General features: G+C 29.3%; 1 protein-coding gene across 1 annotated transcript; it reads right to left on the reverse strand.

Moving 5' to 3' along the window:
• Positions 1-8311: 8311 nt before the first annotated feature.
• LOC137827168 (glutathione S-transferase F9-like) lies at positions 8312-9625 on the reverse strand. Its single transcript, XM_068633391.1, has 3 exons — positions 9199-9625; positions 9056-9104; positions 8312-8935 (listed from the first exon to the last, which is right to left on the reverse strand). The coding sequence occupies exons 1-3, from the start codon at positions 9340-9342 to the stop codon at positions 8481-8483; spliced, it is 648 nt and encodes a 215-aa protein (XP_068489492.1). The 5' UTR covers positions 9343-9625; the 3' UTR covers positions 8312-8480.
• Positions 9626-21274: the final 11649 nt, after the last annotated feature.

Here is a 21274-nt window from a genome sequence, read left to right on the forward strand (position 1 = left end):
TCGATGTGTAGAGACTCATATGGGTGGTATATATGCTCGTCTGGGCCGGTTGTACCATCATATCGATCCCTGTTGAAGCCCTTCCAATTGTCCGACAATGGAGCTTCTATGACAACATTGGTGAAGGGGTGTCGACGAACCGAGTCCAGGGTGACAGTCGTCCTAGCCGACTTGTTGAGACAGGATTCACCATCCATCTCATGGGTGGGAACCTTGTCCTTGATCTCCTCAACCGGTCTCGGGTTGGAAGGGGAGGTGTAGGACCTGCCGACAACATTTGTCGGCCCAGCAGATGGTTCTCCATCTACCAGCTTCTTTTTCATCTCCTCATTCTCTACGCGGAGAGCATGCATCTCCTGCTTGTTCTTTCTCGTGACTTATTCTTTCTCTTCATCTCGACCATCTCTCTCTGCAGAGACAACAACATCGCCATCTGGTCGACTTCACTCATCCTTTCCATGCGTTAGGTTGATACCATATACTTTTGTTCCTCAATCAAATTCTCTCGGCTCCGCGGTGGGCACTAATTGTTCCTGTTAGGGAGATGAGACCTAGAGAACTATTGAGAGGTTTCGTCTTTCTCCTTCCTATTGGGCGGTCGATCTACACTTCAGCTTCCTCTCCCTGACTTTCTGCTACTCCTTAGGGTCTTGGTCACTCGATCACTCAGTTTTCTAAAGAATACCGAATGGGGGGTACCAGCAGAAAACACTCTGACGCTCAAGTTAGCAAAGGGTGTTCGACACTCGAATGTTAGAGTACGGTAATAAATGACGTACCTAATTCTTGGAATGTGCGTTACCTAGTTCTTAGCCAGTGTTTGGATCTGGGGGTGATACTGTAGTCGACAACGGATGTTGAGTGCCACCCCTGTTTGGTTCCAGGGTTGCATGCGGGGGGAGGGAGGTGATGGAGAGAAAGGGAAGAGGTTACGCGATCAGCTAAAGAATGAAGAGAAAGGATAGAGTAGTGAATGGAAAGCCACGTCACACATAAGAACTTACGAATTTACCCTTCCTTTTCTTCATTCAATCTGCACGAGCTCTCTTCCATGCACTTGCAATGTTTACGCATGGCATGTGAAACTTCAGAATTCACTCAAAGAAACTCAAACTATCTTTACAGACTTGTGAATTAGTTCACTAGGGTTGGAGAGGTTCGTGAGGCATCATAGTGGTAGGGGAGTGAGTTTCGTAGTGGTTGTTTGGTCTCAGGTTAGCATTGTCTTGGTTTTGTATAGCACATAATCGATTATGAGTGAAAAAGAATAAAGTACATAATCGATTATGCTATTAAAAATAGTGGATAATCGATTATGCTCTTGAGATAATCGTTATTTTTTTCGACCATAATCGATTATACATTTTGTGTAAAAGTGAGGGTAATCGATTATGTATTTGAATAATTGATTATGTTAATTTTTTAACTATAGAAATAATCGATTTTGTTAGTTTTTTTCAAATTTGTGAATTTTTGTGTTAATTAAATTTTTTTTTAATAATAATTTGTATTGTTTTGCAAATATTATTAGTAATAAAATAATATAATCATTTTCATGAAAATTAATTATATACATTAATTTAAAATAAAAATATTAAGATAGTAATAAAATTTGTATTATATTATTTAAAATTAAATAAATAAATTACATATTTTTGCTATTAAGAATCATTTGAATGAATTTGTCTTAATTAAAATTCATTCTAAATCTAGACCAAATTAATATAATTATTATTTTTTATTGATTAGTAGGAGGTTTTTTTTTCATATTATTCATAAAACATTAAATTTTCTTTTCAGGTTTTAGAATATTCCTTTATTTTTTAATTCTTTTGTTTACAAAAGTATTTTTTAACATTTATTTCTTTATTAAAAAAGATTTTGTTTTTATTTGAAATTATTATTTTGATAATAGGAAAATATAAACTGCATTTTTTTCTCTATCCAATCATTCAATACTTATGTGTATTAAAATAATACAATTCATGTATTAATTTAATATGTTTTATTACTTTGAGATATTATATACAATCATTTAATTTAGGTGTATTAAAATAATATTTTATTACTTTGAGATATTATAATATTAAAATTATCTAAATACATTAAATTAACTAACAAAATTAAAATAAATTAATAAATTGAAAAATAATATAATTATATTTACATTTTATATTTTATTTATTTATTTGAATTTTACATTATTTTATTCTTTTATTTATAATTGAAATTTTAAATTATTTTAATTGAATAAAATGTGCTCAAAATTAATTATCATTTATTTTCACACAAGGGTAAATTTATAATCTTATCACTTACACAATTAAAAATAGTTTAAAATATTCTTACAATCATCACATCATTCACATATTTCAATAAATTTTCTTCACACATCCAGTGTAACATACTCCAATTCTAACACTCTAAACTTTCTTCAGACTTTCTTTTTTAAATTTTCACACTTCCACTCCTCCACACCCTCAATTTTCCACTCCCACACACCCTCAACTTTTCACTTCTCCACATCCTCTAATCCAAACAAAGCCTTAATGATGACTTAACTTTACTGACCTTGATTGAACGTGATTGGACCGAAAGTGTCAATCGACCTAATCGCTTAAGCCAAGACAGAATATTAACGATTCCACCTATACCGTTCGACCTATACCGGTACAATAGCCTTAATCATCAAGATATGCTGAATCAGAATCACTGTCCATTTACAAATTTCATAATTTAAGAATTTTGTGGATTGCAAAATTAGGAAAAAACTGTAAGAAAAGGACAAATTGAAATTTTTTATATTTACAGAAATATAAAAAGAAAGAATAGAGCTACAGGAAGAAATAGCCTGATTATTTTTAAAGAAAAAAAAAACGTAGATGGATGGAAAAAAAAAAGGAAAGCAAATAAAACGAAGAATAAAAAACAAACAAATAAATAAATAAATATAAAAATAGCTAATATTCTCTCATATCATTAATATTTTATTAATATTTATATTCTCTATTAATATTTTATTAAAATTAACTAATGTAAACTTCAATATTTTTTAAAATGGCTTATTTGAATACATTATTATTTTAAAATATACCTTTTTTATTTATTAAGATTTTAAATAATTTTATATTTTAGTTTAACTTTTACTGTAACTCTAATTTATATGTTTTAAATTTTTTTCTGAATATAAATATAAAAAAGTATTCTACCAAGTCAATTCAATCACTTACGATTCTAAAGTTTCTTATCGTTTAGTTTAAACATTCAACTTTCGGTTTCTTTCTTCTCTCCTTTTTTCTTATTCTTTCACCTATGCCCGACACAAGGCGGCTAATGGAACACTGAAAAAAAAAAAGGATGCCTCTGATTTCACACCCACTTATCTGGGACCTACTGCAAACACTAATTTCTAATTTCTGATATTTTAAAAATCATACTTTACTCTACAACCATAATAATAATAAATATTAATATTTATAATTAAACAAAAATTAAAAGATTGAAGTATAGTTATCAAATAAACATTAATCTTTCCAAATTCACTAGACAGATCTTTTTTATAAAATATTTTATAAAAAATCTAAAATTAAAGTGTACTTAATTAAAAGCTGAAAATGTCAATTAATGTAAAAATATTATCTAAAATCCAAAAAAAAATTGGTGTCTAAAATTAAAAGAATATAACCTAAACGTATTCAAAATCCAAATACTAGACCACACTTAAAAAGTGACTGTGTAAGTATTATCAACAAAACTGTCACCTAACTGTTATAACATGACTTCTTATAGCGTTTTAGGACACTAATTTTAAAAATTTAATTTATTACCTTAGAAAAAAATCATTACAAACAATAAAGTATGAAGTTCCGTTTCTATCCAAGTAAATACTATTTACTTATATAGAAAAATAAGAAAACATTTTGTTTACTTTCGAAAAAGGCTAATTTAAAGGTAAAGGGATAAACACAATTTCCTATATCAAGTAAAGAAAAATAATGAAAGTTTAGGAAAATTTACACAATACCTTTAAAAAGTTAAAATTATCCTTAATTATTTTTTTTATACACATATAAAATAATACTTTATATATATATATATATATATTATAATAAAAAATATTATATATTTATAATATAAATAAAAGTGAAATAATTAATTATAATAATATAATATAATATAATAGTAATAAAACCAACATATTTATATAATAAAATATAAATGTATTTATATAGTAATAATAAAAGAAAAGAAATTAGTAATATAAATCTAAAAACAATGAAATAATGATAGTATATTTAAAATAGAAATAATATATAAAAAAGTAATAAAATTATAAATAATAATAGTAATTAAAATAAATTTTTAAAATAATAATAATAAATTATAAACAATAATAATAAAAATAAAATAAATATAAATTACATATTTAATAATAATTAAAATAAAAATTTATTAAATAATAATATTAACAATAATAAAAAATTAATTTTAATTTTGATTTGATTTTATAAAGATATTTTTATATGTATTTATAATAAAAAAGTTATTAAATAAAAAAAATTACATCAAAATTTTTTGAAATTAAAATAAAAGTTTTTAAAATTTAATACATTTCTTACTTTATTTTTATGACAATTTTTTATATTTATGATAATGTTCAATAATTTATAATTTTCTTAAAAATAATTATTTAACAGTCTTTTAATTAAAATTTTAAATTTTAATTAATTAAAATTTACATAAAAATATCTCATATTTTATTATTAATAAATTTGTAAACATATATTTTACACATTTCAAAAAAATAAAAATCTTCTTAAAAAATAAAAATTTTCTTATAATCATCCTATTATTGCAAACTAGTATAACTAAGTTTAAATACAAGTTGAAAATGTTGAAGTCTGACCTAAAAGTATGGAATCGTGATGTGTTCGGGTGTTTGGAATTGAGTAAGAAAAGGTTGTTGAAGGATATTGAGGATCTTGACATAAAAGATAATTTATGCGATCTTGACGACGAAGCAAAGTTGAAAAGAATGGAGATTTTCAATCAACTGATGGTGTTTGACAACAAGATTGAATCCCTATGTAGACAAAAAGCTAGAGCCTCTTGGCTAAAACATGGAGATTCCAATTCTAAATACTACCACTCGGTTATCAGATGGCGAAGACTTAGGAATGAGATCAAAGGGGTTGAGGTAGAAAATTAGTGGTGTGATGATCCCCAAGTTGTGAGGCGGGAAGCTAGGAAGATGTTTGAAGGAAGATTTGCGGTTACTCATGACTTTGGGGTTAGGCTTAGCTCTATAGATTTCAAGTCTTTTTCTATGGAGGATAGTCTAAGCTTTATATCTGGTTTTACTGAGGAAGAAGTAAAAGATGCGATGTGGCAATGTGATGGCTCCAAAAGCCCAGGTTCGGACGGGTTTAACATCAACTTCATTAAGTCGTGTTGGGATACTCTCAAGCCTGACATAATGGAAGTTATGCTCTCTTTTTCATGATACGGGAGGTTTCCCGAAAGGATGTAACACATCTTTTTTAGCTCTCATTCCTAAAGTAATCGATCCCATAAGCGTAGACCAATATAAACTCATATCTTTAGTGGGCATTACCAAGGTGTTATCAGGTTGGATTAAGAGGGTTCTACCCTTGGTCATTAATGTCAGTCAGTCGGCTTTCCTCGGGGATAGGGGGATGCTAGACAACGTTCTTATGGCCAATGAAGTTATCGAGGAGCTACGGAGGAATGGGAGGAGTGATTTATGTTTGAAGTGGACTTTGGAAAAGCTTATGATTCAGTAAGGTGGGGATTCTTATATGATATGCTCTAGAGATTGGGTTTTCACAATGTATGGATCAAGTGGATTAAAGGTGTGTGGAGTCTGCCTTAGTGTTTGTGCTGGTTAACAGAAACCCTACTAAAGAGTTCTACCCTATGAGAGGGTTGAGGCAGGGAGACCCTTTAGCTCCATTCCTCTTCCTTGTTGTGGTTGAAGGATTGTCTAGGTTAGTTAGGCAAGCTATCAAGTCTAACATGCTCACATGGGGTGAAGGTGGGGAGGGATGAGGTTGACTCTTGTTTGCTCCAATTTGCTGATGATACTGTGTTTATGTGTGAAGACTCGTTCTCTAACATGTTCACTTTGAAAGCAATCCTAAGGTGTTTCGAGTTGGCTTCCGAGTTGAAGATTAATTTTCATAAATCAATGATGACAGGAGTAAATGTGGTTAGGAGTAACCTTGAATGCTATGCAAAATGTTTTAACTGTAATCTTATGAGGATACCTGTCAAATATTTGGGGATTGAAGTGGGTGGCAATCCGAGAAAAAAAAAGGAGTTTTGGGAGCCAATTGTGAATAAATTTACTGCGAGGCTTAGTGCTTGGAATGGGAGATTCTTATCTTTGGCAGGGAGAATTTGCTTAATCAAGTCGATTCTTACAGCCTTACCTCTATTTTACCTCTTGTTCTATAAAGTGCTGGAGTCGGTTTACAATAGACTCATTAGTATTCAAAGGAGGTTCCTTTGGGGGCGAGGAAAGGAGAATAGAACAATCTCTTGGGTCGGCTGGGAAAATGTCTGCAAACCTTTGGAGGAAGGAGATTGGGGATTAAAGACATTAGAAAGTTCAACAGAGCTCTTCTGGCCAAATGGAAATGGCGGCTGGTGAGTGAAGAACGAGAGAAGTGGAAGGATATTATGATCTCTAAATATGGAGCTGAATCAAGTCGAGGTCAGATGCTCAAGAAATATCAATCTTGGTGGTGGACTTGTCTAAATTTTGTGCCAAGGATGATGTAGAAGGATGGTTTAAGAAAGCTCTGGTATGGTAAGCAAGAGCTGGGGACAAAGTCAGATTCTGGGAGGATGTATGGGTAGGCAATAACGAGCTTATGTCCTTGTAACCAAGGTTATATTCTATCTCTTTGGACAAGGGACTGACAGTGGGTGAGGTTGGAGAGTGGGAAGATTCAGTATGGAAATGGCGGCTTGGATGGAGGCGAACCAGATTTGAGTGGGAATCCCTATAAGAAGAAGAAATGTTAAGGTTTATCTCCACGGGTTCTCTGAACAAGGAGGTATAGGACTTTTAGAAGTGGGGAGGTGACGTCAATGGTGAGTTTACTATGGAATCAGCTTATAAATGCTTAGCTTTGTGTTCTAGTGAGGGCCAAACGGGCATTTTCAACCAGTTGTGGCAACTAAAGCTTTCCCTAACGCTCTGGTAACTGCATGCAGAATTTTGTTAGATAGATTACCTACAAGGGAGCAGCTTAATCAGGAGAGGGGTGAGGGTCAGTTCGCCTTTATATGCGCTTTGTCAAGAAACGGAAGAGAACTCTCAGCATTTGTTTTTGGAATGTGACATAGCTCAATGTGTCCGGTCCCTATGTTTTAGATGGATAGGTATTTTGGCCATCCAACATAAGGACCTAAGGTACCATTTCAAGTAATTCTATTTAGCGCACTTAAACCCCAAGCAGAATAAGGTGTGGACAGGTTTGTGGGCGACTGTAGTACGGAATATATGGGAACAAAGAAATTATGTTGTCTTTAGGCAAGGAGTCCCTGACACGGAAGAAATTTTCCAATTGGCACAACTTAGATCTTGAATGTGGCTGAAATACAGCTTACGTACTTTTATTTGCTCCTATTCATATTGGCATCTCAATTCCAATCTATGCATAAAAAAACTATGTGTAAAGAGGGAGATGGCGATCTAGTTGATGGAGGGGTGAAGGAATTGTTGTAGAAGTGAGAGATGTGGCGTCAAACTCTGAGGAAGCGACAGTGAGGATTGAAGCGACTAGAAGTGTGAGGCAGCTCTGCTGCTATACAGCAACTATATCTGCAATCTGTTTTTTGGTGAAGGTTTTACAAAACTGGTGTCCTTGGTTCTGGTATGCTGGTGCTGGTTTGCTGGTGTAGTTATTTTATGCGGCTCTTTGGTTAGCTTTAGCTAGTAAGCGTGTGCTTTTTTTATGGTCCTGGAGTTTGTGGTTTGCGTTACTTTTTTTTTTTAGATTGCTCTTTTTTTGCTAGGCAGAGATGGAATAGTCTTGAGTTCTGCCTATGATAACTTAAAGGTCTTATATAAGGTTGAAACATTTTTGAAATACTCATTTTATTTAATTTATTTATTTTACTAATAAAAAAGTTATTATTGTAAAAGGAAATAAACTTTTTTTTCTCACAAACCTACTCTAAAATATTTTTTAAAATACTTTAGAGTAACAATCTTTTTTTTTTATTTATATTTTCCTCTGAAGACACTCCAACTCACTCTCTACCCAATCCGAACACAAAGTTACAACTGCAACACTTTTATTTTAATTTCAGAAAACATGTGTTGATTTTTGGGTTTACATTGCAGACATGATTCATAATTTGATAAAAGTACATTTATTCTTGAGAAGTAGAAGCAGGTGCAGAGATGGATGAGACTAAATGCATTATCCATGAAGTTCATTCTGGAACTAGATTGGAGGTAGGTAGAGTTCGATAACCTTCTTCCACGATGGTCTACTGCTTATGTCATCCCACCAACCACTCACATGCTTCCTCTCTCTTATCAGATACTCTTTATTCATTTTGTTCACAATAAAATATGTTAATGGAAGATGACTTATATCAGCAAGACTGAAGAAATCCCCACCCAAATACTTGCTCTTTGACAGCCTCTCCTCATAAACATCCAACACTTTCAACAACTTTGCTTCACTCTCCTCAATCAACTTTGGATCTGGCGTGATGCCAAAAAATGGAGCAAACAACACATGCACAGCCAAGTCATTGGCCGGTGGGTTAAAGTTATGTGCTTCAACTTCCAGCCATTGTTCCACAACACCCCTCTCTTCTGGTGTCCTCCCCACCAGCTCAATCCCCTGAGATCTGTATTTGTCTGCATAATACCTCATTATAGCACGAGATTCTGCAGAAACAGATCAAACACAGACAACTTAAAAGGTGGTACCAGTAAGATCAGAAATAATAACTGGAGAATCAAAATATGAACAAAAAAACAAAAGTATACAGGAGTTGAAAGTGGTACCATATAAGGTGTAGTCTCCATCTTGGATGACAGGAACAGCTCCAAAGGGCTGCAGATATGATGAACAAAGAAGATGAGTGAGAAGATAAAGAAAGACGTAATCTTGAAGAGTGATGAGTCTCAGCAAGAAAAGAAAATTGAACCTGTAACTTGAGAAACTCGGGACCCTTGTGCTCTCCCTTAAGGAGATCAACTGGGACAACCTCAAATTCGACCTCCTTCTCAAGGAGACATACCAGCACCCGTTTAGCGGAAGCAGAGTGAGGACCGTACACCTTCACTACCATGTTTTGATTCTCTTCAGAAACCCTTCAACAAGAGTGATGCAGTGAAAGAGCAAAACACAATTTTTACTTCCCAGTAACACTTCTTATAGTGCCCCCTACGCGTGAAATCAAGCACTGATTAGGAATAAAACTCTTAATATAATAAAAGATTTCTGTAGAATTAGATAGAAGTTTTGAGTGATTGGTCCTTGGAAAAAAGAAGATCTGAGATATAATTAAATATTACAGCTACCAAACATGATGGCCAATGATCTATAAAGTAAAGATGAGGAGATCACAATTCATGTGGTGGATATTATTGTGGTCCACAAATAATCAATGTCTACCTTTAATTGTATAGAGTTCCCATTAGTGTGTATAAAATTAAGACATTTATATAACTTAAAAAAAAATTATTAAATAAAAATTAATTTTAGATATCAAAATAATTAATTATTATTTAATTAAATTAGAAACTATTTTAAAAATTATTAGTATATAAAATAGTTGTTATTATTATTCAAAAATTATAAAATAATTTCTATATTTGATATTATTATAAAAAAAATCATTAAATAAAAATTAATTTTAAATATTATAATAATTAATTATTACTTAATTAAATTAAAAATTATTTCATAAATTAAAAAAACTATTGTTAATTAAAGTAATTTTTATTATTAATAGAAATTTACAAAATAATTTCTAAACAGATATCTAACCATTAGTTACTAAAATTTTAGCTACTTACTACTTTATATTATATATTATTTTTATTAGTATATATTTTTATTAGTCTTTTAGATATTAATTTAGAATTTAAAATATTAGTTGCTAAACTTAGATAGCTAATTTAGATAAAACTATTTTTACAAATTTTTATTAATAATAAAATCTATTTTAAATATAAATAATTTTTTAATTTCTAAATTAGTATTTAATTTAGTTAATGTAGTGACTAATTATTTTTTATTTATTTAGTTACTATTTAATGATTTTTTTTATAGTGTATTGATGTCTATTAAACTTAAATTTATAGTATTATTTTTTTTATTGAAAGTTGTAAGTAAAAGATAAATATTTTAGAACGTGACTATTAACTTTCCCCCAATAAAATATAAAAAAATATGAATTAGAAATTAAAGATGTTTAATTAAAAGTTGAGGTATTATTTATAAATAAAAAACGAAGTAAAAAATAAAAAAATTAAATAGTTTAATAATTATTGACATATTTCATTTTTATTACAATACAATTAATTTAAATTATGTTAATTTCATTTTAGTTCTATTAATATTTAATACAATTAAACAATATTTCTTCTTTAATAAGTTGTCACGTGTGCTGTGTTTATTGGAGAAAAAATTAGTAACTTTAATTTGTAATTAACTTATAAAAAAGCCTTTTAACCTTTATTTTCTATTTTATAAATTCTTTGTGATTCTTCCAAAAAATTTTAATAAACAATAATTATAAACCAAAAATACTAATTGTATTACCTAATAGAATCACCCAACAAAATGTAAGTTTTTTTACTAAAAGAAAAAATTTATTATATTGAAACAACTATTTATCCAAATAAAAATAATATTGTCTTTTAAAATAAGTGACTCTCAACCAAACAATTCAACTTGTTTTATTTTTAAGAATTACTGTTTTCTCATAATTCAAGTAAAGCATCAGTTAAAATTTAGAAAATATTTCTTAAAATTGTCTAAAATTAAAAATAAATAAATAAATGTCATTTACGCTTCTTAAGAAGATAAGGTGGCAAATGATTGGAAGTTGTAAGAATTTTATCCTATATTTCATAATTCAAATAAAGTCTTAGTTAAAATTTAGAAAATATTAAAAATGTCTAAGATTGAAAAAAAAAAGTGCTCTTTTCGTTTCCTAGAAACACAAGATATGGCAAATAATTTGAAGTTATAAGAATTATATGCTCATCTTTTTCCTTTTTTATTATTGTTATCTAGTCAAAATAACCTTCAATTAATTATGGATAAAAATACTAACAATTTAACAACTAATAAAAGTATTATGTGATGTTATAGTAATACTAATATTGAGATAATACTAAGTCCTTATAAGAGGTGGTACTTGATCCGTAGGTCAATTATCGCGACTTGTCGAATTGATATTTTCAATTAATCAACGTATTTTAAATTAAAAATTTAAATAAAAAATAGTTTTAACATAATAAATTTTTATATTATATTATTTGAAAGAGGAAAATATGAATTAGTATTGTAATTTAAATCAATAATATTTGTAAATTAAATTTCAATTATTAATTATAATGAAATAATTGAATACATAAATGTAATAATTAATTTAATTTATTCATTTAAAGACATCAATTAATTAATTAAAAACCTAAAAAATATTATATAATTAAATATTTTTCTAAAATATATATATATATATATATATATAATTTAATAAAAAGAAGTTGGTAAGGTAGAGTTAAGATTTTCAACCAATTTTATTACGGTTTTATGTCATTTTTTATGAGCCAAAATCACTTGGGCTGACTCATCTTGCTACTAGCTTCTTCTTCTTGCATCTTTACATTTTTCATCCTGCACCCCCACAATTTTCTAAATCCTGAAACTGACTTTGACCTTTTATTTGAAAAAGGGCATCATGGTTATCAAAAATCGAGATCTGGGAGTGTGTTATAGATTCATCAATCTAGAACTAAATTATTTTTTTTGGATGAGGGAGTGTTCTGGAAGCAAATTTTGCATAAATTATTGATTTTCAGATTGCTGAATCTGGAAGCCTAATTTTAATTCTATTACGGATTGGTGGATCAGAACTTTTTTTTTAATTATGGATTTCTGAATCCGGAATACATATTTATATTATGGATTGGTGGATCCATAATGTTTTTTTAATGTGAAATGCATATTTTGAATTATGGATTAGTGAATCCGAAATTTTACCACAAGTGCCAATCCAAAATTTTACCAGATTCCATAATCCAGATTGCAAAAATATAAATACAATTCAAGTGCATTTTAGGGTTTAATAGGGACAGTTTGGTCTTTGCATAACATTGTGGGAGTACAGGAAGAAAAATATAGGGGTGCAGGAAGAAACTACCCTTGCTACTAAGTGTTATAAGTGTGATTTCACTTTACAATTTTTTTCTCTTAGTCTTATCTTTTTCATGTGTGTCTGCCTTTTATATATATATATATATATATATATATATATATATATATATATTATTAAATATTAATTAAATAATTTTTTTAAAAGATAAATATTTTGATAAAAAAGACATAATATTATTAAAGATCAATGTAAAAGGATATATTTTCTTTTCTTCCATATCAAATATTAAAGAATTTGTTTGAATAAATAATAAATAGAGTACTAAATACTAATTGCATGAATGTTAAGTAATTATACAAAAGAGAAAAAAATTACACATAACTAAAATTTATTAACAACTACAACATTTATTATTTTTACAAAAATTTGAAAAAAAATTATCATAAAAATTTGAATGAACTTAATAGTCATCGAACGATTTTAGAATAAAAATATATATAACTAAAGGTTGTTAAAGTAAAATAAATTAAGAATAAAAAAAGAGAGAGACATAAGTTTATAGATTATTTAATTACTATAAAAAAATCATATTAACGACGGTCAAAATTCCTACTTCAAAAAGATAAAAAAGGTTGTTAGTCGCGTTCAATATTGACGGAAAAGCAACGAAGAAAAATTATTTTTTCGTCAATAATTATTAATATTATAAAAATATTATTTATTATTAAAGCTATCTTATTATGCTATTAATAATAATAATAATATTAATAATAATAATAATTTTAATATTATTAACAATAATGTTATATTAGTATTATTAATATTAATATTATTATCATTAAAATTATTATTATTATTATTAATACTAATATTATTTTAATTATTATCAATTTTATTAATATTAACATTAATCTTATTAGTTAGTTAAATAACTATAGAGTTGGATAAAAATTTCAGAGTATTATTTCATTCATTAGTTAAACTATAAGTTTTAGCTTTTATGATTTCTCTGCTCACTATTTTGGATATACAATCTCTAGTTTAAAGTTTTCGGTTAAATTTTCCAATTAACGTTTCAAGTTAAATTTTATGGTTAAAGTTCTCAATTTTTTGGTTTTCGTTTAATTTTAGATTTTTGATTTATTTTTATGTCTCAGATTTAAAGTTTTAATATTGTTATTAATTTTTATACATTATTTCAATCTAAATAACACAACTAAATTTTTTTAAATTGTTTCATTTTTTATAAATAAAACAAATTTTCTTTCTAAAGAGAAAATCATTAAACTAAAATTGTACGTAATAAATATGATTTCAATACAATTTGATATAATTAAAGTTGTACATGCTAATTAAAATCGTATTTTGCAACTACGATTTCTTCATAAATTATTTTTAGATGCAGTTTTCATAGAACTTGTATTTCTCACATACGGATTCTTTCAAAATTTACAAAATTGTATTCGTTTTAACTTAGAGAAATTTCTTTCAACTAGAGTCTTTAGTTTAGTCATATAAATAGTGGTTTCCAACGGAGTTGTTATTTTGTATGTTTGATCAGTCTTCTTCCCCTTTTATATCGAGTCATCTCCTCTCCCTCTTTTGTATATAGTCCTTTTTCCAGCTCTATTCCATAATAAATTGATGCCCGTAGAAAATTCATTTATATTGATCTCTCATATATGTTTCCAAAATATCGATCTCTTGCATACTTATAAAAACAACTCAGAGTTGCGCTTAGACGTTAATAGCAATTAACATTTCAAGTCTATTTCTAACACTCAAATATGTTAAGTATTGTTGTTTAAGTCAGAAGCCTAAAACTACCTCTCGGTCAGATTTAAGATTCTCAAACATGTCACAACTATTTAGAATCAAAACAACAATACCAATAATCAATTAAGAACATAATATTATATCATATTTAAATATCACCTCAATACATAAGAGCTCAAACATATTACTTCCAATCCCAAAGGATAGAATTAGCCATGCATACTTCTGGCACCTTCCATTCTCCCAATTGGTTACAATTCACTCAATGGTGTTTTCCTCTCAATCTGGCACACTAGGGTTTATCTCTAGCTTCCTATTTAACCTAATTTGCTAGGGTTAGGTGACATCCTGCGTCGCGTTGATGTGCTTAATGATAAAAACATAAAATGACCCAATTTTTCTGACGCATTCTCGCTCAATTGGTCTTTTTTAATTATTTATGAGAAATCGATATAAATGATTTTTATACGGACATCAATATCAATCAAATGACACAATATTAACATGTTAATCAAAATACAAAAGAGCGAGAAAGATGAAACTCAATCCCTATTTTTCAAATTGAAGCAACAAAGTCTTTGACTTGTTCTCTTATTAATCATTGCCATCACAACAACTTTCAACACACTTTTATTATTTTGTTTTATATTTAGTGAATATTTTTTTTTTATTCAACTGTTCCTTGTGGGTTCGATATTCGTCCTTAGGGACACATTATTATTTCTGACAACGCGGTGCACTTGTCGTAAAAAGTCATCAATGGTTTTTCTCCACATCAAGTTAAGACTTATACGTGGCTTTCAATAAATTGGATCGAACGAGGTCGACACCAAACGAAGTTAAGACTTTGATGACTATTTTACGGCAAATGTACCATGTCAGAATTATAAATTGTCCCTAAGGACGAATATCAAACCCATAAGGAACAGTTGAATTCTCAAGTATAATATTCACTAAATAGAAAACAATATATAAAAGTTTGTTGGAAGTTTGTTATGTATGAGATTGCAAGAATGTAAATAAAGCAAAGTAAAGAGTTGTTTGATTCAATTGGAAAAATTGGGATTGAGGTTCATCCTTCTCACTCTTTTGTATTTTGATAAGCATATATTTGATTAATATTGATGTCCATATAAAATTCATTTATATCGATTCCTCGCATATAAAATTATTAAGATAGTCTCATAAATATCAATTCCTCGCATATTTATAAAAACTCCTAATTGTTACGAACAAATGTTGATAAAAATTAACATTTCAAATCTATTCTTAACATTCAAATATGTTAAGCATTATCATTTCATTTAGGTTAGATACTTAGACGTACTTTCCAGTCAAATCTAAGAATCACAATCATGATAATTCAAGTGTTAAGAATAAAATGATAATATCAACCATCAATCAAGAACAAAATATTATGTTTAAATCTCCCCTCAATACATAAGAGTTTGAACAGATTACTCACAATCCTAAAGGGTAGAATTAGCCACTCATGTTGGTCATTACAAGCATGGAAAGCAAGAAAATAAGATCCAGGATGTTTCTCCTTGACGACTACCTCCTTTAGGGTTTTCTATCTCCTTCTATTCTCCCAATGATGTCTTGGGTTATGTCTCACACCTCATATTTAACCTAGTTGGGCTTGGACTAAGTGACTTCTCGCCTAGGCGGGTTATAGCTTGCTTGGACAAGTTTGAGAAGAAAAAAAAACTTCTCTGGAGTGAACTCGCCTGAGTGAGTCTTGGGTGAGTTCCTTTGGAGTGAGCTTGCTTGAGCGAGTTTTAATATGGAATATTACTGAAATATGGCACTTATCAGACTTGTGCGTGGTTTTTCTTCACATCAAGTTAAGACTTGTACGTGACCTTCAATAAATTGGACCGAGTAAGGTCGGCACCATACCAAGTTAAGACTTGTGCATGGTTTTTCTTCACGTTAAGTTAAGACCTGTACATGATCTTTAATAAATTGGATCAAGCGAGGTCGACACCATACCAAGTTAAGACTTTTACATGGTTTCTCTCCACATCAAGTTAAGACCTATACGTGGTCTTCAATAATTTGAACCGAGCGAGGTCGACACCATACCAAGTTATGACTTGTGCATGGTTTTTCTACATGTCAAGTTAAGACATGTACGTGGTCTTCAATAAATTGGACCGAACGAGGTCGACACCATACCAATTTAAGACTTGTGCATGTTTTTTCGTCACGTCAAGTTAAGACCTGTAAGTGATTTTCAATAAATTGGACCGAGCATGGTCGACACATACCAAGTTAAGACTTGTGCATGATTGTTCTTCATCTATAATATGTAATTGATAACTTGAACACAATATGTTAAGATGTAAACAAATTCTCATTCATCATTTATTTTCGTTGAAACAACCAAAAAAAGTGTTACAACTTATTAGTAAATCTAAATAACAAAGTTCCAAATAATTTCATCTATAATAAAAACGAAGATTAGCTGTTAATCAAGAGCTTTGAAGAATCCAAATCCAAGGTGTTTGATGAAAGGCTGGTGTTATTGCTGTGTGTGGGTGGGATCTGGGTAGAATAAAGTGTGATCCACTCTTTTGTTGAATCTAAAACTGATGTGAATTAAAACCTTTTTTAAATTAAATGTTTTTCCAACTAAGTGAAAAACAACATGGTGTTTTGTCGAATCAACCGGTTGTTTTGCTCTTAGAGGTTTTGAAAAAGGTTGAAAGTTGTTTGACTTGGTTGACTTAATTGTCAAACCAAATCAATCGGTTGTTTCGTGGTTTCAACTGATTGTTTCTTTGAAAATCCTAACAGAATTCAGTTTTGAATGGTGAATCTGTCTTAAATGATTTCTAACTGAATACGCTCCTTCATTAAATGTTTTAACCAATCTTTGGAAAATATAAATAGTTTGTTATATGTTTCTGAAGTGTAAGAAACAATTTTGAGAAATTCAGTTTGACATATTTGATCTCACGTTTTCAACATTCACATCAAGCTTTGGATTTTCAAGTGAGAGTGGAATAGGATTGCAATTGTATTCTTTTCAGTTGTACTTTAATCAGGTGTAATCCTTTTCTCAATCTTCTGTATTTCTGTTGTTGTATTTCCATGGAGTGTTGTGTGTTCTTTAGGTGTTCAAGAATACTCTTGGTGTGGTTTGCCAAGGTAGTGTATTTCTTAGGGGTTCAAGGTCACTACTTTGGTGTGTGGTGTTTGTAATCTGATTTGATTTCTTAGTGGATTACCCAGTTGTTTTTGGGAACTGGATGTAGCTCTTGTTGTAAGAGTGAACCAGTATAAACTGCTTGTGTGCATTTCTCTTTCTTTGAACTCCTTTAAATTTTGTTTTTAAGTTGTTTAAGTTTTAACTGGTATAAACAACCGATTGATTCGAAGAAACAATCGATTGTTTTTTCTGTGTTTTACTTTAAAACAGTTTGTGTTCTTGGCTAACTTGATTCCTCTTCTGGATTTCTTCACAGAGTTTCATTAAACCTTCAAAAGTTTTCGAAAATATCTTATAAACAATTCAGCCCCCCTCTTGTTTAAGGCCATATATTCTAACAATTGGCATCAAGAGCTAAGTTCTTGTAGTTACTCAAGTTTTCGATCCTAAATCTTTTTTCTATGGCTGAAAAACTACCTTTTGGGGAGGGTGCCTCAATTAACAGGCCACCTTTGTTTTGTGGTTTGAACTATCAGTTTTGGAAGGTTAGAATGAAAATCTTTGTTGAATCTCTTGATAAAGGGATTTGGGAAGCAATTGAAAATGACCCTTATATTCCAAAATTTGAAAAGGAAGGTGCTTCTATTGATTAACCTTGGTCCCAATGGACTGATGCTGAAAATAAAAGGGCCAAGTTTGATTGCATTGAAAATAATATCATAACCTCTGCTTTGAACTCTGGTGAATTTTTTAGGATCTCACAATATACATCGGTTAAGGAAATGTGGGATACTCTAGAGGTCACCCATGAAGAGACAAATGATGTGAAAAGGGAAAAGAAACATACTCTAATACAAGAGTATGAGATGTTCATAATGTTCAAAGGAGAATCAATTGTTGAAGTGCAAAAGAGATTAACCCACATAGTCAATCATCTAATGAGTCTTGGAAAAATCTTTGACAAGGAGGAGTTGAACATCAAGATTCTAAAGTGTCTTGATAGATCTTGGCAACCAAAATTTATTGCCATCTCTGAGTCTAAGGATTTGACATCCTTAACCACAACCTCCTTGTTTGGAAAGCTTAGAGAACATGAGTTGGAGATGAATAGACTCAATGTTCAAGAAAGTGAAGACAAGCATGTAAGGAACATAGCCTTGAAAGCTGCCAAGAGACAAAAATAAGCAAGACTCAAGTGATGAAAGTGAGGGAGAAACTCTTAGTTTGCTGTCCAAAAAGTTCAGCAAATTCTTGAAGAGAAACCGCAACAAAGAATCCAACAAAGAAAAGTATGGAAACAAGAAAACTAGTGATTTTAATCCTAACAATTATACTTGTTTTGGTTGTGGAGAACAAGGGAATATGAAAGATGAATGCCCAAATAAAGAAGGCAAGGAAAAGAAGTCAAGCAAGAAAGGGAAATCAAAAAAGGCCTACATTGCTTGGGATGAAAATGAAGTCTCCTCATCAAGCTCCTCATTAAGGTTACGTTTGGATCCAGGGGTGGTACTGTTGTCGACGACGGAAGTCACAACACCACCCCATTTGGTTCCATGGTTCGTTGCGGGTGAGAGTGCAGCTGAAGAGAAAGTTGAGGGAATGTTGTTTCTTCTGAAAGCTGAAGAGAAAGTTTCACTGTGCAGTGGAAGTGCCAAATCATCACCACGCATTTCCAATCTTGTCCTTACTTTTTTGCTGGATTCAAGAAGCACAGTGCCTCTGCATGCATGCCAAGTGAAAAGCAAGAGATTCCTGACTTGGTTCAGGAATCTATTGACCATGTGAAAGTTTGAAACCTCATCAATGAAGTGGGTGAGAGGTAGGTGTGTGAGATTCGTGGTTTCTTTATAAACGTTGCTTCCTCCATTCACAATTCACAGATAAGCAAGTGGACTGAGCAAAGAGAGCGAAGCATAGAGTGTGTAGTTGGAGAGATTCATAAGTCACAGTGTGTGTTAGGGGCTTCATTAACGCAGAGGTTATTCATCTGAAAGTGGTGTGTTCATCTCTGGGTTCATCTGAGGTGAGTTTATATGTTTCATTCAACAGTTAATCGATTATGGCTCAAATATCACAGGCAAAATAATCGATTATGGTGTAATCTGCAAAATTTTCCAGGCATAATCGATTATGTATAGTGTGTAAAATGGCTCATAATCGATTATGTGTTTGGGATAATCGATTATGCTTGTTTTTAGCCTAGCAGCATAATCGATTATGCTTTGATAATCGATTATCTGATGTGTGTGAAAGGGGTCCTAATCGATTATGGGATGTGATAATCGATTATGCTTGTTTTTTGCCTACTAACATAATCGATTATGCTTTGATAATCGATTATTCTCTCTGTGTAAGTGATGCCATAATCGATTATGTTCTTGAATTTTTGAAATAAAAATGTTTGTTAATTTATTTGTTTTCTGTTATTTTCAGGTGTGTTGATCTTCCTATAAGGCATCCTATTGCTGTTGTTGCTGTTGTTGAGTGCTTATCTTCAGGTTTTAATTTTTTTTTATGTAAAATTATTTTATTTAATTTGTGTTTTATATTTATGATTATGGTTTTGTAATATAATTTGTTTAGAATTTATTTTAGTTTATTATGTTAAGGCTGTTGTTGTAATATAATTTTTTTAGAGTTTAGTTTAGTTAATTATGTTAAGTAGTTACTAGATAGTTAATTAAATATGTTAAGGAGTTTAGTTAATTAAATTAATTTTTTCAGTTGATTTATTGTTTTAATTTTCGTAGACAGTTATTAATTTTTTAACATTTAAGAAAATTTTTTATTTCTATGAAATGAATTATTTAGAGAATGGAAACAGAAATTTGTAAATTTTATGTTTTTTATTATATTAAACATAAATTATTTATGTTATAATTAAATCAAATAAAAAAATGTTGTTGTGATTAAAGAAAAGTGAAAAATTTAAGATAAATATTGTTTATAAGAGAATAGATATTGTATAATAATAAATATACAAAGTTAATAAATATTGTATAAGAAAACTGAAATATTTTATAATAATAAATATACAAAGTTAATTTTTTTTAACATTTAATTTAATTGTTTATAAGAGAATAGATAACTTTTTTAAATGAATATTTGTATTCTGTATGGTTAATTTTTTTTTAATTGGACATAAATTATTAATGTTATTAGTTGAAAAGATTAAAAAAAATGTTTTTGTAATTTTTGTTATGAGATTTAATTGTTCTAAGAAAAAAATAAATGTATTTAAAATGAATATTTTTACAAGTGGAATAATGTGAAATGTGTAATTTGTAGGTTTCTTAAAAAGTAATTGATATTTTAGAAGTGCTATTTTTAATTGATATTTTAATTATAAATGTAGAAAATAATTATTTATTTTAAAATGAAATGTTTATGAAACAGATTTAAAAATATTTATTTTGACAGAATGGAATTCAAAATTTTAAAAATATTTTGATAGGGTTTTCAGTTTTGTAGATTAAACCTAATTTATTAATGTTATAATAAAAAACATTATAAAAATGTTGTATTAATTAAAAATAACAGTAAAATTTTAAAGTAGAAATATCATTTTGAGTTTTTTTTTTAATTTGTATTTCACATAAATTATTGGTGTTAGAATTAAATATTAAAAAAAAATGTTATACTAATTTAAAAAGTTAGAAAAAGTTTATTTTAGATTGATAATAAATTATTACAAAGAAAAATAAGTTTACAGAATCCAAATAAAAAGTAATAATCTGTAGTTAATATTATTTTAGATTGTACATAAATTATTAGAAAGATAAAAATAAATGTATTTAAAATGAATATTTTTACAAGTGAAAATAGAAATTTTTAATTTGTAGGGTTTTTAAAAAGTAATTGATATTTTAAAAGTGCTATTTTTAATTGATATTTTAATTATAAATGTAGAAAATAATTATTTATTTCAAAATGAATTGTTTATGAAACAGATTTAAA

The sequence above is a fragment of the Phaseolus vulgaris genome, chromosome 8 (genome assembly GCF_000499845.2).
Source record: "Phaseolus vulgaris cultivar G19833 chromosome 8, P. vulgaris v2.0, whole genome shotgun sequence".
In the NCBI taxonomy this organism is placed as follows: domain Eukaryota; kingdom Viridiplantae; phylum Streptophyta; class Magnoliopsida; order Fabales; family Fabaceae; genus Phaseolus; species Phaseolus vulgaris.

What these genes read in the sequence shown, in the direction of transcription:
- LOC137827168 (XM_068633391.1), bottom strand. Translation starts at nt 9,342, where the DNA reads ATGGTAGTGAAGGTGTACGGTCCTCACTCTGCTTCCGCTAAACGGGTG. An exon ending in CCGAGTTTCTCAAGTTACAG is followed by an intron (nt 9,105 to 9,198) that starts GTTCAATTTTCT and finishes TCATATCTGCAG; the next exon opens with CCCTTTGGAGCTGTTCCTGT. An exon ending in TGGAGACTACACCTTATATG is followed by an intron (nt 8,936 to 9,055) that starts GTACCACTTTCA and finishes CTGTTTCTGCAG; the next exon opens with AATCTCGTGCTATAATGAGG.